The 20,168-nt window shown below is 36.8% G+C and overlaps 2 protein-coding genes across 4 annotated transcripts in view; one reads left to right on the top strand and one right to left on the bottom strand.

Annotated features, from left to right (window-relative positions):
* The window catches only part of ANO3 (anoctamin 3), a 415,128-nt gene extending 411,630 nt beyond the window's left edge, over positions 1–3,498 (top strand). For all 3 annotated transcript variants that reach the window (XM_019456559.2, XM_019456561.2, XM_053899881.1), the window contains one exon: positions 2,649–3,498. In XM_019456559.2, coding sequence (XP_019312104.1) covers positions 2,649–2,831 — 183 coding nt within the window. In that variant the 3' untranslated portion in view covers positions 2,832–3,498. The remainder of the gene's footprint in view (positions 1–2,648) is intronic.
* Positions 3,499–13,851: 10,353 nt separating this feature from the next.
* SLC5A12 (solute carrier family 5 member 12) overlaps positions 13,852–20,168 on the bottom strand; it is a 47,984-nt gene continuing 41,667 nt past the window's right edge. The window contains exons 13-15 of the mRNA XM_019456564.2: positions 18,766–18,869; positions 16,282–16,409; positions 13,852–14,376 (exon numbers count right to left, since the gene is read on the bottom strand). Of these exons, the coding sequence (XP_019312109.2) occupies positions 14,224–14,376; positions 16,282–16,409; positions 18,766–18,869 (385 nt within the window). The 3' untranslated portion in view covers positions 13,852–14,223. The remainder of the gene's footprint in view (positions 14,377–16,281; positions 16,410–18,765; positions 18,870–20,168) is intronic.

The following is a 20,168-nucleotide window of genomic DNA, read 5'->3' as shown; positions in this document are numbered from 1 at the left end:
CTATAGTAGGTGTGTCCCCGGCCACAATGTTCTGATTTCATTACTCCATTTGTCTATTCCTGTTCCTTATCACACTATTTAAATGCCCTGGCTTTGGAATATATCTTCATATCTGATAAAGCCAGCCACTTCCTACCCCTGCCAAGTTTGCTTTTTTTTTTTTTTTTTTTTTTTTTTTTTTGAGAGACAAAGTACAAGCAGGGGAGGGGCAGAGAGAGAGGGAACAGAATCTGAAGCAGGCTCCAGGCTCTGAGCTGTCAGCACAGAGTCCGAAGTGGGGCTCAAATTAATGGACTGAGAGATTATGACCTGAGCTGAAGTTGGACGCCCAACATATTGAGCCACCCAGGCGCCCCAAGTTTGCTTTTATTTTTAAAAATTGCCCTAGCTCTTTAGAGTTATCCATCATTTATATACATTTCAGAAGCCATTTTTCAGGTCCCTCAAATATCATGCAAGGATTATGGTTAGAATTGCATTTATAGAAAACACATGTTGACTTATTTACAAAATCTGTGCTGATTCATTAATCAACATGAAATTTATTCAAACCATTCTAATAGAGTCTTAAAATATTCTCTTGCTTGTTCATTCCTTTTTATTTCCAGAAACTTTGTAGATATTTTTATTGCTGTTATAAACACTGTCTTAGCCTCCATTATGATTTGATTGATTTCTGTTGGAATTCTAATGGTCTTTTCTAACATGTGCAATGTTCCTTGTTTAAGTCTTTCATTGGTTCTAACCTTCTGTCTGTTAAATCTGTTGGATAGCCTTTTCAAGTGATAATACAAGTCGCAAATAAGGACAGCTTTGTCTCTTCACTTGTGAGGTTTATGCCCATTTCTCCTGCTTTCCTTACTGTGTTGCTGGAAATTTCAGTAAGATATTGAATAGCAATGGTGTGAGCAATTGTATCTTGTTTCTAAATTTAATGGAAATACTTCAGATTTTTTAAAAATATATTTGCTGCAGGTTTTTTGTTTAAGATACACTCTGTCAGTTTAAGAAAATTATCATCTGTAACTGGTTACAAGGCTGCTTTGATAAATGGTAAACTTTAGCCTTTTAAAAAATAGATTTTTTAAAATACTGAATCATTCTCTCTATGTGAATCCGTTTATAGCTTCATTTATCACCATTGTATAGGACTCGGAGCATATTCTTCACTGTTTTAAATTATAACAAATGTTTTTGATTTTTATTTCTATACTTTTGAGACCCATTGCTGGATATTTATGTGCATACCAAATATATGATCAGGAAAGAAACTCCCGATCTACTTTTCTATGGTGAATACGACAGGCTTTACTGTGACCTACTGTGCAGTGCAATTTCCTGAGGCACTGACGTAAACCCAGTTAAAAGTACCTTGAATTCCTCTTTTCCACATAACGAGAAGGTTGTCACAAAGTCCTGTAGGTAAATTCTTTTTTTCCACACATCATCCTAACTCTATCAGTATCAGATTTTCTTTTCTGAGCAACTGAAAGGTCTACTCTTCTCCATGGGAAAAGAAAAAGGATGCAGTTATTATAATAGGAGATGATATTTAAGTGGTGCTTCTATTGCACCAAGCCCTTCTTTAAGCCCTTCACATATATCTGCTCATTTAATCCTCATAATAACCATTAAGGGATAGCATTCCTGTCACCATTTTAGAGATTAGACACAGAGAGCGTAGGTGATTTGCAAAAGGTTACACAGCTAATAAGGGTCAGAGGATGGTTCAGACATAGGCAGTTTCATTCAGCCTCTGAACTTTGGACCACAGGCTTATTACCTTTTGGTTTTTGGTCCTGTCTTTTTTATATACAATACTTTTGGCAGTCTATTTTTAAAAATTAATACATGTTTATCATAAAGGAATTATGTAATAGAGACAAAATATTTTACAATATTTGAACTTACTAGAGTAGAAAATCTATGAAATGCATGTTCTGGAGATTGAGTCCACAGTCTCACAGAATGCAGTCATGGGCAGACTGTTTTCTATGTGGCTTATACAATGTGATTATGATCTATCAGACCTGAGTTTTCCTGGATGTGATCTTTCTCATCTCTATATATCAATGCATGTTATAATAGGATTGCATAGTATATAAGGATTTTATAGATGTGAACTTAAGATTCATTCAGTGTTTATAAAGTGATTTTTAACATGTGGCACCTAAAAGAGGAAAGAATTCTCTTTTCTCCTGATACTTATGTGATGGAAGGCAACAGTATAGTTGTTCCAATATAATTTCTTTAAAATTTTTTAGGTTTACTTATTTTGAGAGAGAGAGAGAGAGAGTGTGTGTGTGTGTGTGTGTGTGTGTGTGTACCAGCACAAGTAGGGGAGGGGAAGAGAGAAGGAGAGACAGAATCGCAAGTAGGTTCTGCCCTGTCAGTGCAGAGCCTGATGCGGGGCTGGAACTCACAAACTGTGAGATCATGACCTGAGCCGAAATCAAGAGTTGGATGTTTAACCGACTGTAGCACCCAGGCACCCACCAATATAATTTCTGAAAATATTAATATTCTAGATAGTACACTCTGAGTTCTGATGCTTGATTGTAAGGCAAATGCAACATTGTTCACAATCTGTTCTATAATTGGCATTCCAGAATCATTGATAAGTGTACTTTCTCCTCTTAAATTTGCAGCACCTTGTTTTTGGGATCAAGTCATTCATCGCATACCTGATTCCGGATGTACCAAAGAACCTGTATGACCGAATACGACGGGAGAAGTACTTGGTCCAAGAGATGATGTATGAGGCTGAACTAGAACATTTGCAACAACAACGGAGAAAAAGTGGTCATCCTGTTCACCATGAATGGCCTTAGTTAATACCTGAAGGGCAGTACTAATGGTGGGAATGATAGCAACCTTAAATTCTAGGGGGGATCCAGGAGGAAGGCATACCTGGCAAACCATACATATGATATGTTACTTGGAAATGCATCACAGCCATCTCTGAGATTTGGAATATCCAGGCTTCTAGGGAAGAAAAAAAAAATGACTCATGACATCTAAATGGTTAGATTGACATTGCAGGAAGCCGGGATCTAATTCTCAGAACCAGCCTCAGGGAGTTGTGTGTTTGGAGACCTCTACCTTCCGTCAGCTGCATTGTGATAGGAAGGGTGATGGTGAGGTTTCTAGCAACAGTTTTCCATGTAAACGTTCATAAGCCAGGCATGCTTACAGTATCACCTGCTCTTCAGTCACATACTAATCTGACTTTGGAAACTTAGGTGAGTTGAGATACTTATAAGAAATGACTTACATCAGTTATTGCCTTTGCTGCCAGAATTCCATGTCCCTTCAGCTTATAAGTTTGGGGAATTTTTTTTCTGAGTTTATGGATCTGTGCTACAAGGAATTTATGCTGCTTTACATTGACTATGCAGTCGAAGAGTTGCACACCTTTATTAGTCAAACCAAAAATCTAAGATTCTAAAAAGAATATCATTCACTGAAACATACTCTATTGCATTGGCTACATTCAAATGTTGCTACATTCAAATGTGTTGTATCACTGACAGAACAAGTTTCACTGCCTTTTTTTTAAATTAAATTTCAGTAGAGCCACATACTTATAAAATATGGGTGTTTATTCTCATATCATTTAGAATACCACTCATCCATATTTTACCGTGGAGGGCTGTTTTATAGTATGTTTAATTTTTTCCTCCCTAGTTTATTATAACAACTCTCACAGAATAACAGAATAACTTGAAATGCTGTAAATATGTTGGTTTTCCTTGTATTTTTGCACCTTGGCAATATGTAATGCAAGTTACATTTTGTGCAGCTCTGAGATCAGTTACATGGTATGCCATCGTGACTTATTTATTCAGGAAATCAGAAGCCAGATGCTTTGCAACACGTTAAGCTTTTCTAACAATGTGCACTTTTGTTCATGAGCTAATGAAAACAATGCATGAATATAAATTTATATTATTTGTAAATACACACACATGTATTTTTTATTTCCTTTTCATCAGTAAAGGGAGTTTTCTGTTACTGTTTCTTTGATAGATTGATTTGGTTGATTTTTGAAAACTCTCTAAAACTAAGATCAAATCAACAATGACAGACATGGTTTTGCTTTGTTGTGGAGTTGCTATTTCGGTGTCAACTCTGTGAGTGTTATTGTTCACAGACAGATGCAATGGGAATGATGAAACCTCAAGTAACAAAAGTCTGGCGGAGGTGTAAGCTCTGGGAGCAGGTGGGGAAGAAAGAGGAGAGTTGAAGTAAGGGAATGTGTGGGAGAAATCAAGACACCTTTCCTTGCGAAAAAAATCAAAACAGATCTCAGTCTTCCTCCCCTGGGAATGGGGTGACGAATTACATACTCACACATTTATATACATATATATAGTCATATATATGTATTGTGTGATTATTATTTGTCCAATTAGGGGTTTTTTCCAATTAAAAATTTTCCAATTTTTTCCCAATAAAATTTTCCAGTTTTTTCTGATTGCTTTCCAAATAAAGCACGGTTGTTTCCAAAATGTATAAAGACCAGATTAAAGACAATGGAAATAAAGCTGCTTTGTATATATGCTAGAGTATCTCTAGTAAGAAAATTATAAAGTTTCTCTTACTGGAAAACTATTTGCTATCATTCTAACCCTGAAAATGTTTTTTTGTTTTTTGGGTTTTTTTTTTTTTACTTTTTCTTCTTTTATTCCAGGAAAAAGCTGACAGATTATAGTTGTTCGTTGGTTTGTTCTTGTCAAAAATGAACACTTCCCCACTTGCCCTCTGATTCTGGGCAAAAGGAAGGACCCCAGACTCTAAACTTCCCTCCCAAGCCCTTATTGCCAAGGACTCTTACATTCAGATTCCTCGGGGGTTCTGTTTCTGCCACCTGCTAATCGTAACAACTAGTTCCACTAACTGCACAAAGGAGTTTTAAACTCCTCCATGTTTGTAGTATCTGCAGCATTTCCTTTTATTTTGTTAGTTGAATGTATACCATGCCTGAGGATAAATGTTCTGTATGCCTATTGAAGACATAAATGAACCTGACACTTATGTCTTTCCCAAATTAGGGACACAAGACAAAAATATTTGTCTTACTGTAGAGCAAAGAATAGTGGTAGTCATGCCCTTGAGAATTCTTTCTGCTCTTTCTGAGTTATTTTTATACTACCACCATCAGTGTTTAAAATCGTATTGATTGCCTAGAGAGAAAGAAAATGAAAAGAGAAAGGCATTTTCAATAAAAAGTTATAATACATTGATTTAGGCATTGCTGCCTTTGGTAATTTTCGAGACGAATAGAAAATGAGAGAATCACCGAAAAAGTTACCTGAAATCCTCCTTTTGTGATACAATGCAGTAGAAACTAGCTATGCTTTTATGGTTGTTGACAGCAAAATATTGACAGCCCCTCACAGTATGTGAGTTTTAAGTCACTCTGCTTTCGTTGAGAGACATGTTTTATATCATGGTTTTCATAGGAATACAAATTATTTCACAAAGATTTATATAGCACACACTATTCTCAGGAATTCTGTATTACATGAATGCTGCTTATCTATTTTCATATTCTAAATCGTTGTCTTTTCAAGCAAATGACTAACATATATGTGCATGCAGTCTGCCTTGACAAGTTGTTCAAAGCTGAAGCACTTTCCCAGTCCAGTGTGTGAAAAATTTATCGAGACTATAGCTGAAATAGTTTGCAGTTGTCTGAGTCTGTGCACGCACTTTTCGATAAAATGCTGCTGAGTGACTGCATGATGAAATACAACTTCTGAACGCTGCACTTTCTTCCAGAATGGCTGTTAGCACAATCTGTTTTAGAACGGAATGGAAAGGAACCTCTTTCACTCAATAAATTGTGTGATACGGTATTTTTCCTATAATTTGCATGTTCAATTTAATCCTGCTTGTTTTTTCACTATAAGTTGGAGTGTGTTTGGGGAGAAGGGATTGCTCATTCTTTAGCTCTGAAGGCAATAGTTTCCTATTCTTGCAAGCCCTTGTTACACTCTTAAAAAGTTTTGGCTATTTGTTCTCTGATAAGCTCATTGTCATCATCAAGGCATTTGCACATGAAAAGTACAGATGGAATCCCGTACTGATTCTAATAATGCTTTGTTCTAGAAACAGAGGGGAGAGGAAGGTTGATTTGTTCTTATGAAAGCAGTAAATGTTTTTCACACAGAAGCATTTTCTTTTTTTCACACTTGGGCTGACTCCACCAATCACCATCAAAATCTCCTTAGGATAGGAATTTTAGCACAGATAAAGTTCATGCCAAGAAAGGAGGACATACAGGGACAGTGTAGCCAACTGGCAACAATAGGCTACCAAATTGCCCATGTTCTCTCAACTTGATGCTCAAAATTGAAAATTTAGGTTGCCTGAAGAGTTGTATAACTAATATGGTTGAGCTGATAAGTTTGTCAGTTGGAGGCAGGTAAACATAGGCCCAGGGTATGGTGTGTGTGCTTGTGTGTGTGTTTATGTGTGTGTGTCGGGGGGGGGGGGTGCACGTATGCATACTTACTCTCTGAGATATGCCCAGCTCAGTCCTACTATGGTCATAAGGTATTTCCACTACATTTTCCCCCAAATCACTATATTATAACAGGTTTTAGGAATAATTGTAGATTTCATCCAGAGAATAAGTCATCATCTTATTCTTTCTGGTATTTTCAGTCACTTAGGAGAGAACGTTTTAGGAATGGCCTAAAAAACCCGGCTTTTGATAGAAATGTGTGAATTTCTCTACAGGCATTGCTATTCAAATTGAAATGTGCCAAGAGTTGTCTAACTGGAAGATTGATTTAGCTTTAGCTAGAATCATTGGTCAAACGAGGTTCCTACTACCTAAGATGTATGCATTTGCAATGGTGATGTCTTCAATGCCATCTGGATTCATCTGAAAAACTACATCCACAACCACATTTGATGGTTTTCTTTCTAGAAAACACAAGTATTATAGCCACTATGTTCTAGCAACATCCACATTAAGGCATCTTTTTTTTCAGGAAAGGAAAATGAAAGCAGATACGTTGATAAAAAAAGAGACTCATATTTAGGATAAAATCCAATTTCTTGTATAATCAAAATCTACTCTCAGGGAGAAGCAGCTTATCCATCGAATCTCACTGTTTTATATGATGATCCCACTTTGTGCCCCAGCAGGATTCTCCCTAAATAAAACTGGTTCTACATCCAGCTGGCTCCAAGTGAGTCTTGAGTACACGAGAGAGTAAACTGTGTGGATGCTGTGTTACATCTTTCTTTAAGAAAGAAGGGGGCAAATTTCCAGACATATGCCTATATTGACTTCCTCAGAATATTTATTTCCATCTTAATTCTCTCTGTGTGTGGAAAAAGCAGTTTCTCTGCTTTCCGTTTTTCAGGAGGGAAAACTTCCTAAATTATTAGTTGAAAAACAAAATTTAATGATACCTATTAAATGGTCCCCACAAAATATAACTGTTATATATATGGATGGCTAACCCCATGTGGTATTCACACTGCCTCAAATGCTTTATAATTATTTTGTCAGTGTCCATGCCACTCAACATTACCAGGTGAATATAGTCGGCCTAATTTATTTTTTAAATGATTATTTTTTTAAATAATCTCTATGCCTTACATGAGGCTTGAACTCACAACCCTGAGATCAAGAGCCACGCCCTCTACTGACTCAGCCAGCCAGGTGCCCCCACATCAGGCTAAATCTAATCTTTCTAACAAATAGTATGAGCCAGACTTTCCCCACTTTTCATTGAGAATAGGGGGATTGAGTGGCCAGAAAAATCTGATGGCAAAGATAATTGTGGAAGCAATGTTTGGGGTATGGTTGAGGGGATGTAGAGACTTTCCTACCTAAGCAAAAGTGCCTGCTTTGCAGGTCTTATTTCAGCTTTTTCTGTGCACATACCCTGACTTCTTTCTGACTGAAAAACAACCACAGTTTCATCCATTCTGTAAAATTCAGAAGAAATGAAGTTTTTTCCCATTATTTTTTTTCTTTATCTATTTTAAGATTACAAAGCTAAATATGGTAAGCTTAGATTTCAGTGACAAGTCTAGCCAAAGAATAAAAGTCTCAGTTTTCAAAGCTGAAGATTAAAAATGCACTTAAAAATATATCCAATTTTATCTTTCTAAGATGTGTGGCTATTGGCATCAATATTGTGTTTTTCATCTAGGAAGTTTGGGGAAGAGACAGTGGTTTCTCCAACCATTTTTATTCTTACGTGGATTATTAATTACGAAGGATCATTAAAGATTCCTTCTAAACTCTCGTAAGAAGTTGTAATGCCAATTTAAGGAAGATTTGCTCCTTTGAAATAGATTGACTCCATTTTTCAGGTTACCATTCTTGAAAGGTACATAAACCTTTATTATGTAGATTCCAAATCAGTCAATGACATTGGCTCTACAAATTCTGCTGACTGTCTTACGCTGTTACAAATAAGCAATTTGTGAATTGCTCATTTATTTTCTTACATGGCAGTTACATTAGGGCATTGAATCAGTATACTACGTGAAATTATTTTTTAGCTTTTAAATATGTCAAAGCAGATTCTGTAATGAGGAACTGGATGTTCAGAACATCTGTATATACACAATTGCTTTAACATTTTTTAAAAACAGATGAATGGTTGTTTCTGGGAATTCCTAAGGACAAAAAAGCCAAAGTCTATAAAAGACATCACCATTATATATTGGTTTTCTTAATTTATAGTAACCTATTATATTAAGTCATAAAATCCTTCTCATGGTTACTTCTGAGACAGTGTGTGTGTTTGTGTGTGTGTGTGTGTGTGTCCCCAGGCCTTTGGGCAGCCCAAATATTATAGATATTATCCAAAATATGTAAAAGAAGTCATGTTAATATAGTATGTCAAATCTTATTTTGATGTATGATTACTTTGTGACTTGGTAGACCTGCCTTAATCTATTAGGTTTATATAAAAGATTTTCGAGTGGATAACTATTTGCATCCCACTCCTAACCCTGTAGAAAATATTCACATTGATCATTTAAATACACTTCAATCTGAACTTACTTTTAAAAACAAATAATTAAAATAGTTATGTATCTTATATATCTATACTCATTCTACAGACATTTTACTTAAATTGAGTAGTTGTATAAATACAGCACTAAATTTAGAAGTATTTCATAGCTGTATGAAAAAAGACACACAAAATTTGAAAATAGAAAAAAAATAATTTTAAATTTCCCACTAATATACAGAAATATTAACAACTAACATTTCCATGATAGAGTAGGATTATTTTTCTAATTTGTCATGAGAGTATAATGAGAGAGGCACCAATATCTTCTCACACCCCAAGTAAGGGCCATGTTCTGATTAAATAGCCAAATATTTGTATATTTAACTCTGTCTTCTGAATATAGCCGATATTTCAAACACCAGGAGTGCAATAATAGAAAAGGGGGCTTATGAGTGCTTGTTACTCACACAGGCATTTGCAAATCTAGATTGGTATGGTCAGGAGATTGGAATGGAAATAACAGCATTAACTCTTTCCAAGAATTACAAATTAAAATAACCCATTAGATGATTATCAATTATGAATTACACTTGATTAAAATTTTGTTTCCTTTTAATATCATTGGTAATATCAGTTAAATTTTAGTTGTTTGGAAATAGATTATACTTCAAGGTTATTAATGTTAGATAAAAGAGGTAACTTTACAGTATACCCAGCTACCTTACAATACTGAGATTGAGCACATGAAATTTCTGAATATACAAATGTATACATAGAGAGCTAAAATGTCTGTAGCATTTTAAAACAACTTATTTCTAAGAACAATTTAAAAGGAGATTGCTCTACTTTTTTTTTTCTATTTACTGATCTGATCTTTGTAATAATGTTTAAGTAAGATTGTAATACCATAAAGATTTGAAATATTGTTTGCAAGTCCCCTGGTGTGTGGCTTATTTCTTTTTCTCTTTAGAATGAAATGCTAGAACCCTATAAAATCACAAAGGAATGAAATTTATGTTCATGGAATATTATTTGAATTAAGCAACGGAAAAGCCCTCGCCCCTTCTGCCGTTGTTGGAAGAATCACAGTTATAAACTGTGCACTGAGTCATACACGTGGCTTGAGATGCCGTTTACGTATAAGTGTTACATTGGTAATACTTAACAAATCATATATATGAATATTGCATTTTCAGTAATAAACTTATCTATCTTTATAACAGTGGGGTTTTTTTTCTTTTTTTCAAGAATTTAGGACCCTTAGAAATCATACTTTATTTAAAATTGCCATTCAAAGGCTACTGTTTGGAAATTAATGGCATGACTTTTAGTTTATAGTTTATGGTTACCTTGTTCTTTCTAATTCTTAAACCACTTCAGTAATTCACATACTAAGCCAGTATCTTGAAAATTCTAAAGAGAAACAGTGAACCGATTTAACTTAAAATGAATACTGTAATATCACTTTCTTTATATACTGCAGACTAACAAGTATTGAATGTTTTGTGGGGGCCAGTCACCATGCTAGCTCATATGACTTACCTCTATAAATCTTCACAACAACCCTATTACGTAGGGACAATTTTTGCTCCTTTTAATTTATAAGAAACTAAACTCTAAAAAGTCTTGGCCAAGACTGCTGAGACAATTTATGTCAAAACTTACATCTAAACCTAAGCTAAGTCCAATCTGTCACCTTCATCAATAAGCTGTATTTCTTAGGGCACCTGCTTGACTGAGACGGTTAAGCATCCACTTCTTGATTTCGGCTCAGGTCATGATCTCAGGGTTTATTTGTAGGATGGAGCCATGCATCGGGCTCTGTGCTGATAGTGCAGATCCTGCTTGGAATTCTCGGTCTCCCTCTCTCTCTCTCTCTGCCCCTCCCCTGCTCACTCTCTATCTCTCTCTCTCTCTCCCACACAAAATAAATAAAGATTAAAAAAAAAAAATAAGCTGTACTTCTTGCTCCAAATGGTACCAAAGAGAATATCAGTGACCAAAATGAATTCATCAGCATGAATGGAAGAGAACACTGAAGTCATTCCATTTCATTTTTACTAATATTTGTGATTGAGTTTAAAAGAAAGAGACCAGCATTAAGTTTGGCACATTTTAGGCCATCTTAGAACTCATCATTCATAGCTCCATTTACTGAGAATATCCCTGGTCATTCTGTGGCAAAAATGGCCACAAGTTCAGCGCATTTCCATGGCCCGGATTTAACTTGGCACTGAACAGACCTTATACCACACCAGCAACCTTGACACAAGTCTGAGCTGATATTCCTAAGGAGGAGTAAGAGTAGGAGAGGTGCAAGAAAGTAGTCAAGTCTATTGGCTGCACTTACTTCACAGTTTCTGTTTAGCCACACAACAAATGTGGTTCCTGGACACTGTGGAAGATGGTTTTTCTCTTGAACTCCCATCTGGTCTCTACCTGAAGCCTTAGATTTTTCCATGTTTGTTCAAATAGGAAGAATTAGGAGGGATCCTTATACTGAACTCTCCAAGCTCTCAGAATGTTGTCATAATGAAAGACGACAGAGCCATTTTTATAATGATGATGATGATGATGATATCTTCCATTTGTAAGTCATTTTATGCCTTGATAACACTCCAGGTAAGAGAATCAGTGACTAAGAAAAGAAAAAGTGTCCCAAAAAACCTTCTGGGAAAAATGCTGACCTAGTGATATCTGTGGAATAATTTCTGAGTAAAATTTGTGAGTAAAATAAAGAACTATTTAGTACAGTTTGTTTTTGTACAATTTCAAGTGAAAGTCCAAAATCTTGAAATGTATTATTTGATATATATCTGTATAATACACACACACACACACACACACACACACACATATGCCCCAGCAGCCTCTCACCCAGTGCCTTGAGTGGTGTGTCTGGAGAAGCAGCTCCATGCCTTACTGGTTCTTAGCAGCAGAGACCACACCTGCGTGCAGGCACCTATGCACTTCCTGGGGAGGGGGGCAGCTGTCAGCTCAAAATGTCTGCTTTAGCAGACTTCTATGTGCTCTCTGATGCCTGTCTGCTGATCAGTTCAGACACGCCTCGGGGACAATGGTTCATGCTCTTGCCTGGAAAGAACACCACTCTGTGTTCTTCCTCCAGCGTTAGAATCTCTGACAGGGAAGTGGTGAGAAGGCAGGATGCAGGGATAGTAACGGATTTATCTTTTCCTTAAAGTAAATAAGGGGTAATTTATCAGTAAAGCATTCCTCTGGGGGGAGAAAAAGCCACATATCCAATGGCTGCTGTTTATGAAATTCTCATCCTCAGAGTGGTTGTTTCCATTCCCAATCATAAGATATTTACTAAACCAATGAGGTTTGGCCAAATTTTCAATGTTCACCCAATATATTTTTGAGGCTCTAATTCATAGGAATGTCCTAACTACTAAATTGTTTAGAAAACAATTGCACCTTTCAATCTACAAATGCTTAGATCAATACCTTCATTACCTTGCTGGACTAGAAAAAGTGTTTCTAGAAATTCTGCTCCTTCTCATTTTCAGATATTTTTCCAAATGTATTTTTTACTTATTACTTCTTTCCTTCCTTTTCCAAATGTATTTTTTCTCATATCACTTGTAAACCACAGCCCAATTCTCTCGTTTTCTCCCTGTATTCTCCTCTTCTATTGAGTGGAGGGAGAGAAGAAAAGCACTGGGATGTGGCTTATAAATTCCAATTGTTCTTTAGTTCCTTTGCATATTTTTTACCACTGATTTTTTTCTATATTCTCTCCCTAATAACAAATACTGGTTACATAATTTTTCCCCCTATCTTATGCTTTTTTTAAGGTTTTCTCCTCCTGGGTTACTTTTAAACAACATAGCCTTTGGGACTTCTTATCCTTGCCCATTTGGACCATTTCTTTTTATTTTGCTGATATATTATTTCTAGACCTTTTGATCTCACCTGGCCACCAAACTAAATATCTGACACCTGCCCTAATGGACCTGACGCTGAGATGTTGGCTCGTTTCCTACTGTCTTTCCTCTGGTCTAGCCCCTGGAGCACTGGTTCTTTTTTACTTTTTAAGGATTTCATTTTTTCACTTCATCCAAAAAGCTTGCACTGCCTTTCCATTTGTTAACTATTGTTCAATTGTTTCCTGTTACTCTAGAACTTAAAAAATAATTTTTGTGAATTCAACTGTATAGATCTTTATTTCTCTCACCTTAGCCTGGTGGAACATGTTGAGCTGGTGTAGAAGAGCTAAGTAGAATATAATACCTGTGGATGAGGTATTTTGCTCCAAAGAAGACCCCATGACTAGTGAAATCTGTGGGCTACTAAGCTACTTGCAAGATTCTCTGCCAGATGCCATCCTAACAGCCTCCTACATAGGACATGCCTTTTTCCTCTTTACCCAGCCCTGGGAAAGACTCCAGACTTTTGTTGAGCACAATCATTTTTCCCTTGTAAGGTGATGGAAAGAAAGAAATACTACATCAAGAGCCCAAAGGGAGCAGTGTGTTTAGTTATGATTGTGGCACTCACCAGATATACCAGTCCCTCTCCTGTACTGAGCAAAATTATTTATAAGGCTTGGTCAGGACAGCTGTAGTAGCAGGGATGACTGGAAGAAGACTTAAAGGTATGGGGGTGTGGGTTGAGGGGGTTGATGGCATTTAAGTGTTCCAACTGTAACTGCAGTGTGGGGTGATGTGAAATGTGCCTACATATATGTGAGTAATGGGGGCTGGGGTAGATGGCATTCTTCCCTTTCATCAGCAGTGATGGAGAAGCATTTAATATGCATACCCCCTTCCACATTCTGCCTGTAAACTCCAAGATACTTGATTCTTAGAGAACCATCAAAAACCAAACCAAACAAACAAAAACCCTGAAGTTTAATATGACATAAAGCAAAGGGACTGATTCTTTTCACTGTGGTAAAATCCAGTCCTAATTCAACCCAGAAGGAAGTTTGCCAGTACACTTAAGGTTTGGCTGTTTCTTCTCATGTGAACGTTGGGGTCTTCCAAAGAATATCCTGGGAATATGCTGGAAACAGTCATTTTATTTGTAGTTATAAATAAGTATAAATAGATATGAGACATCCCTGTCTTCTAGCAGTGGCAACTACACAAATCTGCTAACCAATAGGCACATAGTACACGGTCTGTGTGTATCTGTGTGTGTGTGTATGTGTGTGTGTGTGTGTGTGTTGTGTGTGTGTGTGTGTGTGCTACACTCGCATGCGTTAGAAATGAGTAATCTTCTCTAGTGCCATATTGTTGTAGCTTTTGTCCTTGGGATCATGGCCTGGAATATTGACCAGGTCTTCTTGCCTGAGTCCATTCTGTAAGACAGATTCAGCCCCTTGTTTCCAGGAACTGCCATTCTCAAGGTTTTCCTGAAGAAAATGGAAAAAAAAAACCACAACACATATTAAAGAGTTAGTCTTAATGTATTCCAAATCACTCTCAGTGAATCTTGCTCAGCACCACCCCCAAATGATATAATATGATCAAATGATATGATATCAAGTCAAATGTTATATAAATAGGAAAGCAATACATTTCTTAATTCATAACTATGATGATGATTCAATTCATATAGGTACTATCTCTAATGATAATGAAAACAGAAAGAACAATCTAGTGAATGTTCGCAATATATCTTGTGTTGTGTGATGAAATGTATATTGTATATCTCTGTTAGTATAGTAGCCCTGTAAGGTAGTAGCGTTATCTCCTTAGGAGAAGCAAACCTATGTCTCAGACAGTGGTGCTGCCCTTCCTTCATGAACAGCAAGGCCTCTTGATCACAGCAGTGGGACCTACATGCAGACTCCCCCAGAGGTTGCCTAATGTCATCCTTCAGGAAAGGAACCCAATAATGACATACTAAGTATTCTCTCCCACTCTCAGCTCAGCCTTGAGAACAGAAGCTGCCTGTATCAACAGGATTTATCATTCATTCCAGAAAATTCTTGCCCGGGAATATAAGTCGCAAATCAGTAAATAGCTTGATTATTTCCTTCTAGAACTTCCTCCAAACCCATTTACCAAACAATGAACTGCTTGATCAGCTGCTTTCTCAGCAAAATAGAGTGCCTTCGCATTCTGAATTCCTCTCAAGACGGTGCTCTCCTTTCTTCAGTAATTATTAAACTCAGTTTTACTTCACATCCATATTAATATGGTGTTTTGGGGAAGGAGAACAACTGACCACTTTGGTGATGTGATATAGGTAAAGAGTCTGTCTTCTAGAGTACTGAAAGTATGAAATGTGTGGGACTGAAAGAAAGTCAATAACCCATAACTAAGAAAAAAAATATACACTCTTACACTTAATGAGGCAGAGACGATTGACATAGATAAGACCATTTGCAAACTTAACAGGAAACGTTACATCTCCCAAGGTCCAGCTGTTGTCAAATGCTGTAATAACTCTGAGGGATTATTACTCTCTTACCAAATGGACACTAGACAGCTTTTTTTTTCATTCCAACTTAGACTCCTGTCAGAATCTTACAGTGGGAACCCACACCTTACAAAAAATGTGCCCAGCATCCCTCTTGTTAAGGGTGGCATTGCCTGCTTTCCCTGGAGTGACCCCCACCCACCCCCTGGGCTGCATCAAGTCAATAAGTTAGATTTGGTCTGACCACAGGCTGTTGCTGGTGGCCTTTGGCTGATAAGAGCTTAATGACACTTGGATGGTGTCTCTAGTCTAAACAATTCTCAGTGGGATAAGGGGAGTTGGGCATCCTGCTGCTTCTCTAAGAAGTTCTTCCAGTCAATCTGACTCTATATTTACACTTCATGGAGCTAGAGATGTTTGTGTCCAGATGGCACTGTATGCTCTCCTCCCAGTTTTCAGATATAAACTGAGGTTGAAAGAGGTTAAACAATTTACCCAAGGCAAGTAAGACATGGAACCAGGATTACATCCAGGGCTGACTCTAAAGTCTATGCTTTTCACCATGATACTAGATTGTGCCCCCTGTTTTATTCCTTTTCTTCTGTTCATTTTTATATTTTTCCTAGAATTCACCCTCAGAATGGGTAAAAGGACTTTTGGAAACTAACTACTTGCAATGCCAACAATTCACCCCAAAGGTACATTTACCTGTCAACATATTTATATGCTCAAAAGCTAATCAGCTGAGGTTAACTGAAGCTGAAACTAGATTCAGATTGTAATATTCATTGCCTTCCTTTCTCACACCCACTTTTGTAGATGGTTTAATTGGGCAACAAGGGAATCCTTGTGAGCTCATGTGTGTTTTTCAGAAGCTCAAACATCAGCTTACCTGCTCAGTCCCACTGTCATGCTGAACACCACACCAGCACAGTCTTTTGTATTTCTTAGACCAAAAGCAAAATAAATTGCAAACCGGCCTAATTAGCAGTGGTTGAATATCCTTGCCACTTTGATAACCTATTAATGAAAGGACAGATGGATTAGGTGATTGCACATTTCTAGGTCTTCTATAAAGATTTAAGTATTGTATACTTACTAAGTAGGTCACTTCTTAGTATAAGAGTGAAAATAGGCCTGACTGGTTAATAGACAGAGATTGGTAACTGCTCAAAGTGAGTAGGAGGATAGATTTTTAAATATCCAAAAACTGTCAGGTCAGGCAAATTCACAACTATAGGGTTAAACAGAGACACCATACTTATTTTAAAGATGGATTATGGAAAACTCTATTCTTACCTTTTGTAGGTCAACAGAGGGGATAGCAGGAATCATGATTTCTTCCTTTAGGAAAACTCTTGGTTTTTCACTCAAATCAGATATATTAGAAGCCATCAGAGTCAATATTTGTAAAATTAAAAAGATTATGTTTACCGTTTCTTCTACCTTCCACCCCAGTATCCTGAATAAGCAATACTCTGACATTCCCTTCAGCAAGTCTAGGCTTTCCTGACACCTTCTTTGCAATCTTTAAAACACACCTGTCCAACGTCCCATTCCTTCAAATCCTGCTGTGGAATAAGTCAAATTGATATTTGAACCAAGCTTTAAAGGATGACAATATTTCCTGCTTAGAACTTTTGCAAATTTTGGTATCATGATAATTATTCACAAATACCCAATCTCATTCAATGGTAGTCATTAATTCAGCAGCCAATTTAGTCTAAATGTCCCTAAATGGGGTAGCAGAGTGATGGTTTACAACCTTGATCCCATTCCTCCTCTGTTCCAGACACTGTGCCAGTCTATAAGCTTTTTTTCGCAAATTTATTTCTAGAGATTAAAAAATGTAGATTCCTAAAGCTTCAAATTGAAGTTTAAGTGATATATTCCCCAGCATTATGTCACTCTGTCAGAAGACATTCAAACAAATAAATTGTACTCCTCTTAATAATAGTATTTGCTTATTAGTGAATGCCTTCTATGTACTACGCATATTTTATGTAGACTATAAAATATATCTAATCTTTATAAAATAGATATTGTGATTCTCCTTTCATAAGTAAGGAAATAATAAATTTTTCTATGGTTTAGTAAATGACAAAACAAGAAATTAAACATATGTGATCTTAAAGCCTGAAACACTCCATTTTCCTTAGTGTATGTGTATGAGTGGGCAGTGAAAAAGAGAATCATATAACTTCAAACTTATAGCCAAGGGCAGCCTGAATAAGAAATATTTAATCCTGAACCCAACTATCCCCAGGGTTTCAAGCAGAGAAAACTTTTCTCTCTTAATGTACCACAAAAGTATCGAAGAGTTCTCAAATAAGATAGATACTTTATGTCTAAGGGAAGAAGCTGAGCCTTACTAAGAAAAAAGAGTTCTATATTTCACATGGATTTTTTGTTTGTTTCAAGTTTTTGTTTAAATTCTAGTTAGTTAATATATAGTGTAACATTGGTTTTACTTCATATGGATTTAGATTTAGTTTTATTCTTGGTTGGGGGAAGGCTTTGGGAGATAGTAAACAAAAAGCCAAAATTTAGGGCTGCAGTTCTCATGGATAAGAAGGTTACAAATGAAAATAGAACTCAAGTGTGAGGCTCTATATTTGCCCTCAATCAAGAGCATGTATAATCCATTTAATGAGCAAGACCTTAGAAAACAGGCACTGAAAAACATCGTCCCCTTCTGGTGGAAACCACTTTTGTCAACAGAAACTACAAGGCTATAACAGCATAATTAATGAGAAAGGAGAAGCTCAAAAGGGATGAGACCATTTCCTGTGGATGAAGAGTTTTCCCCCCAGGAAAAAAAAAGAGTTTGCGCTTGAAATGTCACCAGTCGTAAAGCAACTTTGAGTGAATTTGAGAAAGACCTCCATCTAGTATGTTAGTTAAGGCTCACCCGTGAGATAGGAGGTGGTTATGAGAGAAACTCCAGTCTCTTACTGAGATGAAGGAGGAAAGAACTCTTAATATTTAACCTTTCCTACTGATTGTTACATTACAAAGGATTTTCCTACTGCTTTACTACTGATTGTTATATTACAAAGGATTTTCTTACTGCTTCTAGGGGCCATGTGTTGAAGCACCATTTCTTTTTCCTGTAATGTATGGGGAACGTTTTAAAATAGATGTTTTATATATATATATATATATATATATATATATATATTAATAATCATATATATATGATAATCAGGAGAATGCTTTTGCATATGAGCTTCAAGAGAGTAAGCATGTCTTTGGGAAGAAGGGTTTCTTGCAGTGGATCCAAAATCACACCAGTAAGACATCCATCTAGCCCACCAATGCATGAGGATAGCCCATGTCTTCCTTGGCCCCAAAGAGAAGAATCCATGTAACCAACCTGTTATGAAGCTGATGATTATCCCAGCAGCAATGCATCCTAAGCAGCCCACTGCACTGTAGTAAAGGTAGGAGAGCGAATACCAGGTGTCAGCGATTGCAGGTCTGTGGATGACAACAGCACGTGTCAACAGTTCCATGAGTTCTGAGGTTATGATCCACAATGACTTAGAGGACTACTGAAGGTTCATTGTAGGGCCTGGCATTTCTCAAAATTCCAACACTTTAATTTTTTGCCATTTGGTTATTTTTTTTTAAAGAATCAATTGTAGACTAACTGGGCTCTATATTGCACTCAATCCAACTCATCCTTGCATTATAAGTATAGTAATGTATGCACTAAATTATAAGAAGTACAATGAGGACTGTGCTTTCCATTTCTTTTGTATTATTCACTCTTTAGACATTTATTAAGCCAAGATTTAATGCCAAGAATTGTGGCAGATATTGGAGATAAGAAGATGAGTGAGCTGCAAAGTCTACATATAGGAGCTAACGGACAATCATAAAGTGGAAGGGTAGCACCTCGAATTAGGAACAAAGAATTCTGTGAGCATTTGAAAAGAGTATCAAACCCAGGCTTGTGTGTGAGACAATACCTGAACTTGTTTTTAAAGACTAGTTAGTAGCTATTCAAGGAAGGAAGGTAGCTAAGGCCAGGGTCTAGCACTCCAAAAAAAGAGGACAGAAGAAGCACAGGCAGGAGGGAGGGAATATGGTGGACCTGGGAACTATAATAGGTTATTATGTGTTTGTAAGATTTATGGAAAGGAATGCTTCTAAACTAAATGAAATTCAGAAGCAAATGGAAGCAAGATAATGGAGTGCTCATAGACTGTGTAGGCAGGACCACATACTCAGGAGCACAGTCCTAGGATGTGGCTCTACCTACTTCATCCCAGTGCAGCCCATAATAGTTTTTCCACCTGATACATAGAGTTAAGGAGCTATCCAAAATTCTTAGATTTGTTTCTATAAACAATGAGAGTGTGAGAAAGTGCATTTATTAAAGTCAGGTACAGTGCTACAGGCTGTATTTATCCTTTCTCACTTAATCCTCTCAAAGCACAAGCAAAGTAAATATTATTTCCCTCATTTTTCTTTCAGAGTCTCTTGAGAATTCACGAAGTAACAAGTTATTAACTTATGCAGAGACAGAGTGGATAAATGATAAAACCCACATCCAAACCTAGGCATTTCTGATTTCAAAGGCCATGATGTTCTCCCTATACCATGTTATCTCCCGCGTTTTGGTGTCTTAAATTACCTATTCCAGCCAGAAATAGAAGATAAATCCTTTGTTAGGCCCAATTTAGTTTGATCTAGAAGCTGCAAGTTCACAGCAGTGCTCCCAACCCTGTGTCCACAACCATTCTACTCAGGTCTTTACTCTTTCAAGGGCAC

The sequence above is a fragment of the Panthera pardus genome, unplaced genomic scaffold, assembly GCF_024362965.1.
Source record: "Panthera pardus isolate Hobbes unplaced genomic scaffold, ASM2436296v1 HiC_scaffold_12, whole genome shotgun sequence".
NCBI lineage: Eukaryota > Metazoa > Chordata > Mammalia > Carnivora > Felidae > Panthera > Panthera pardus.
The sequence above is the reverse complement of the archived record's forward strand: the minus strand, read 5'-3'. Positions and strand labels throughout refer to the sequence as shown.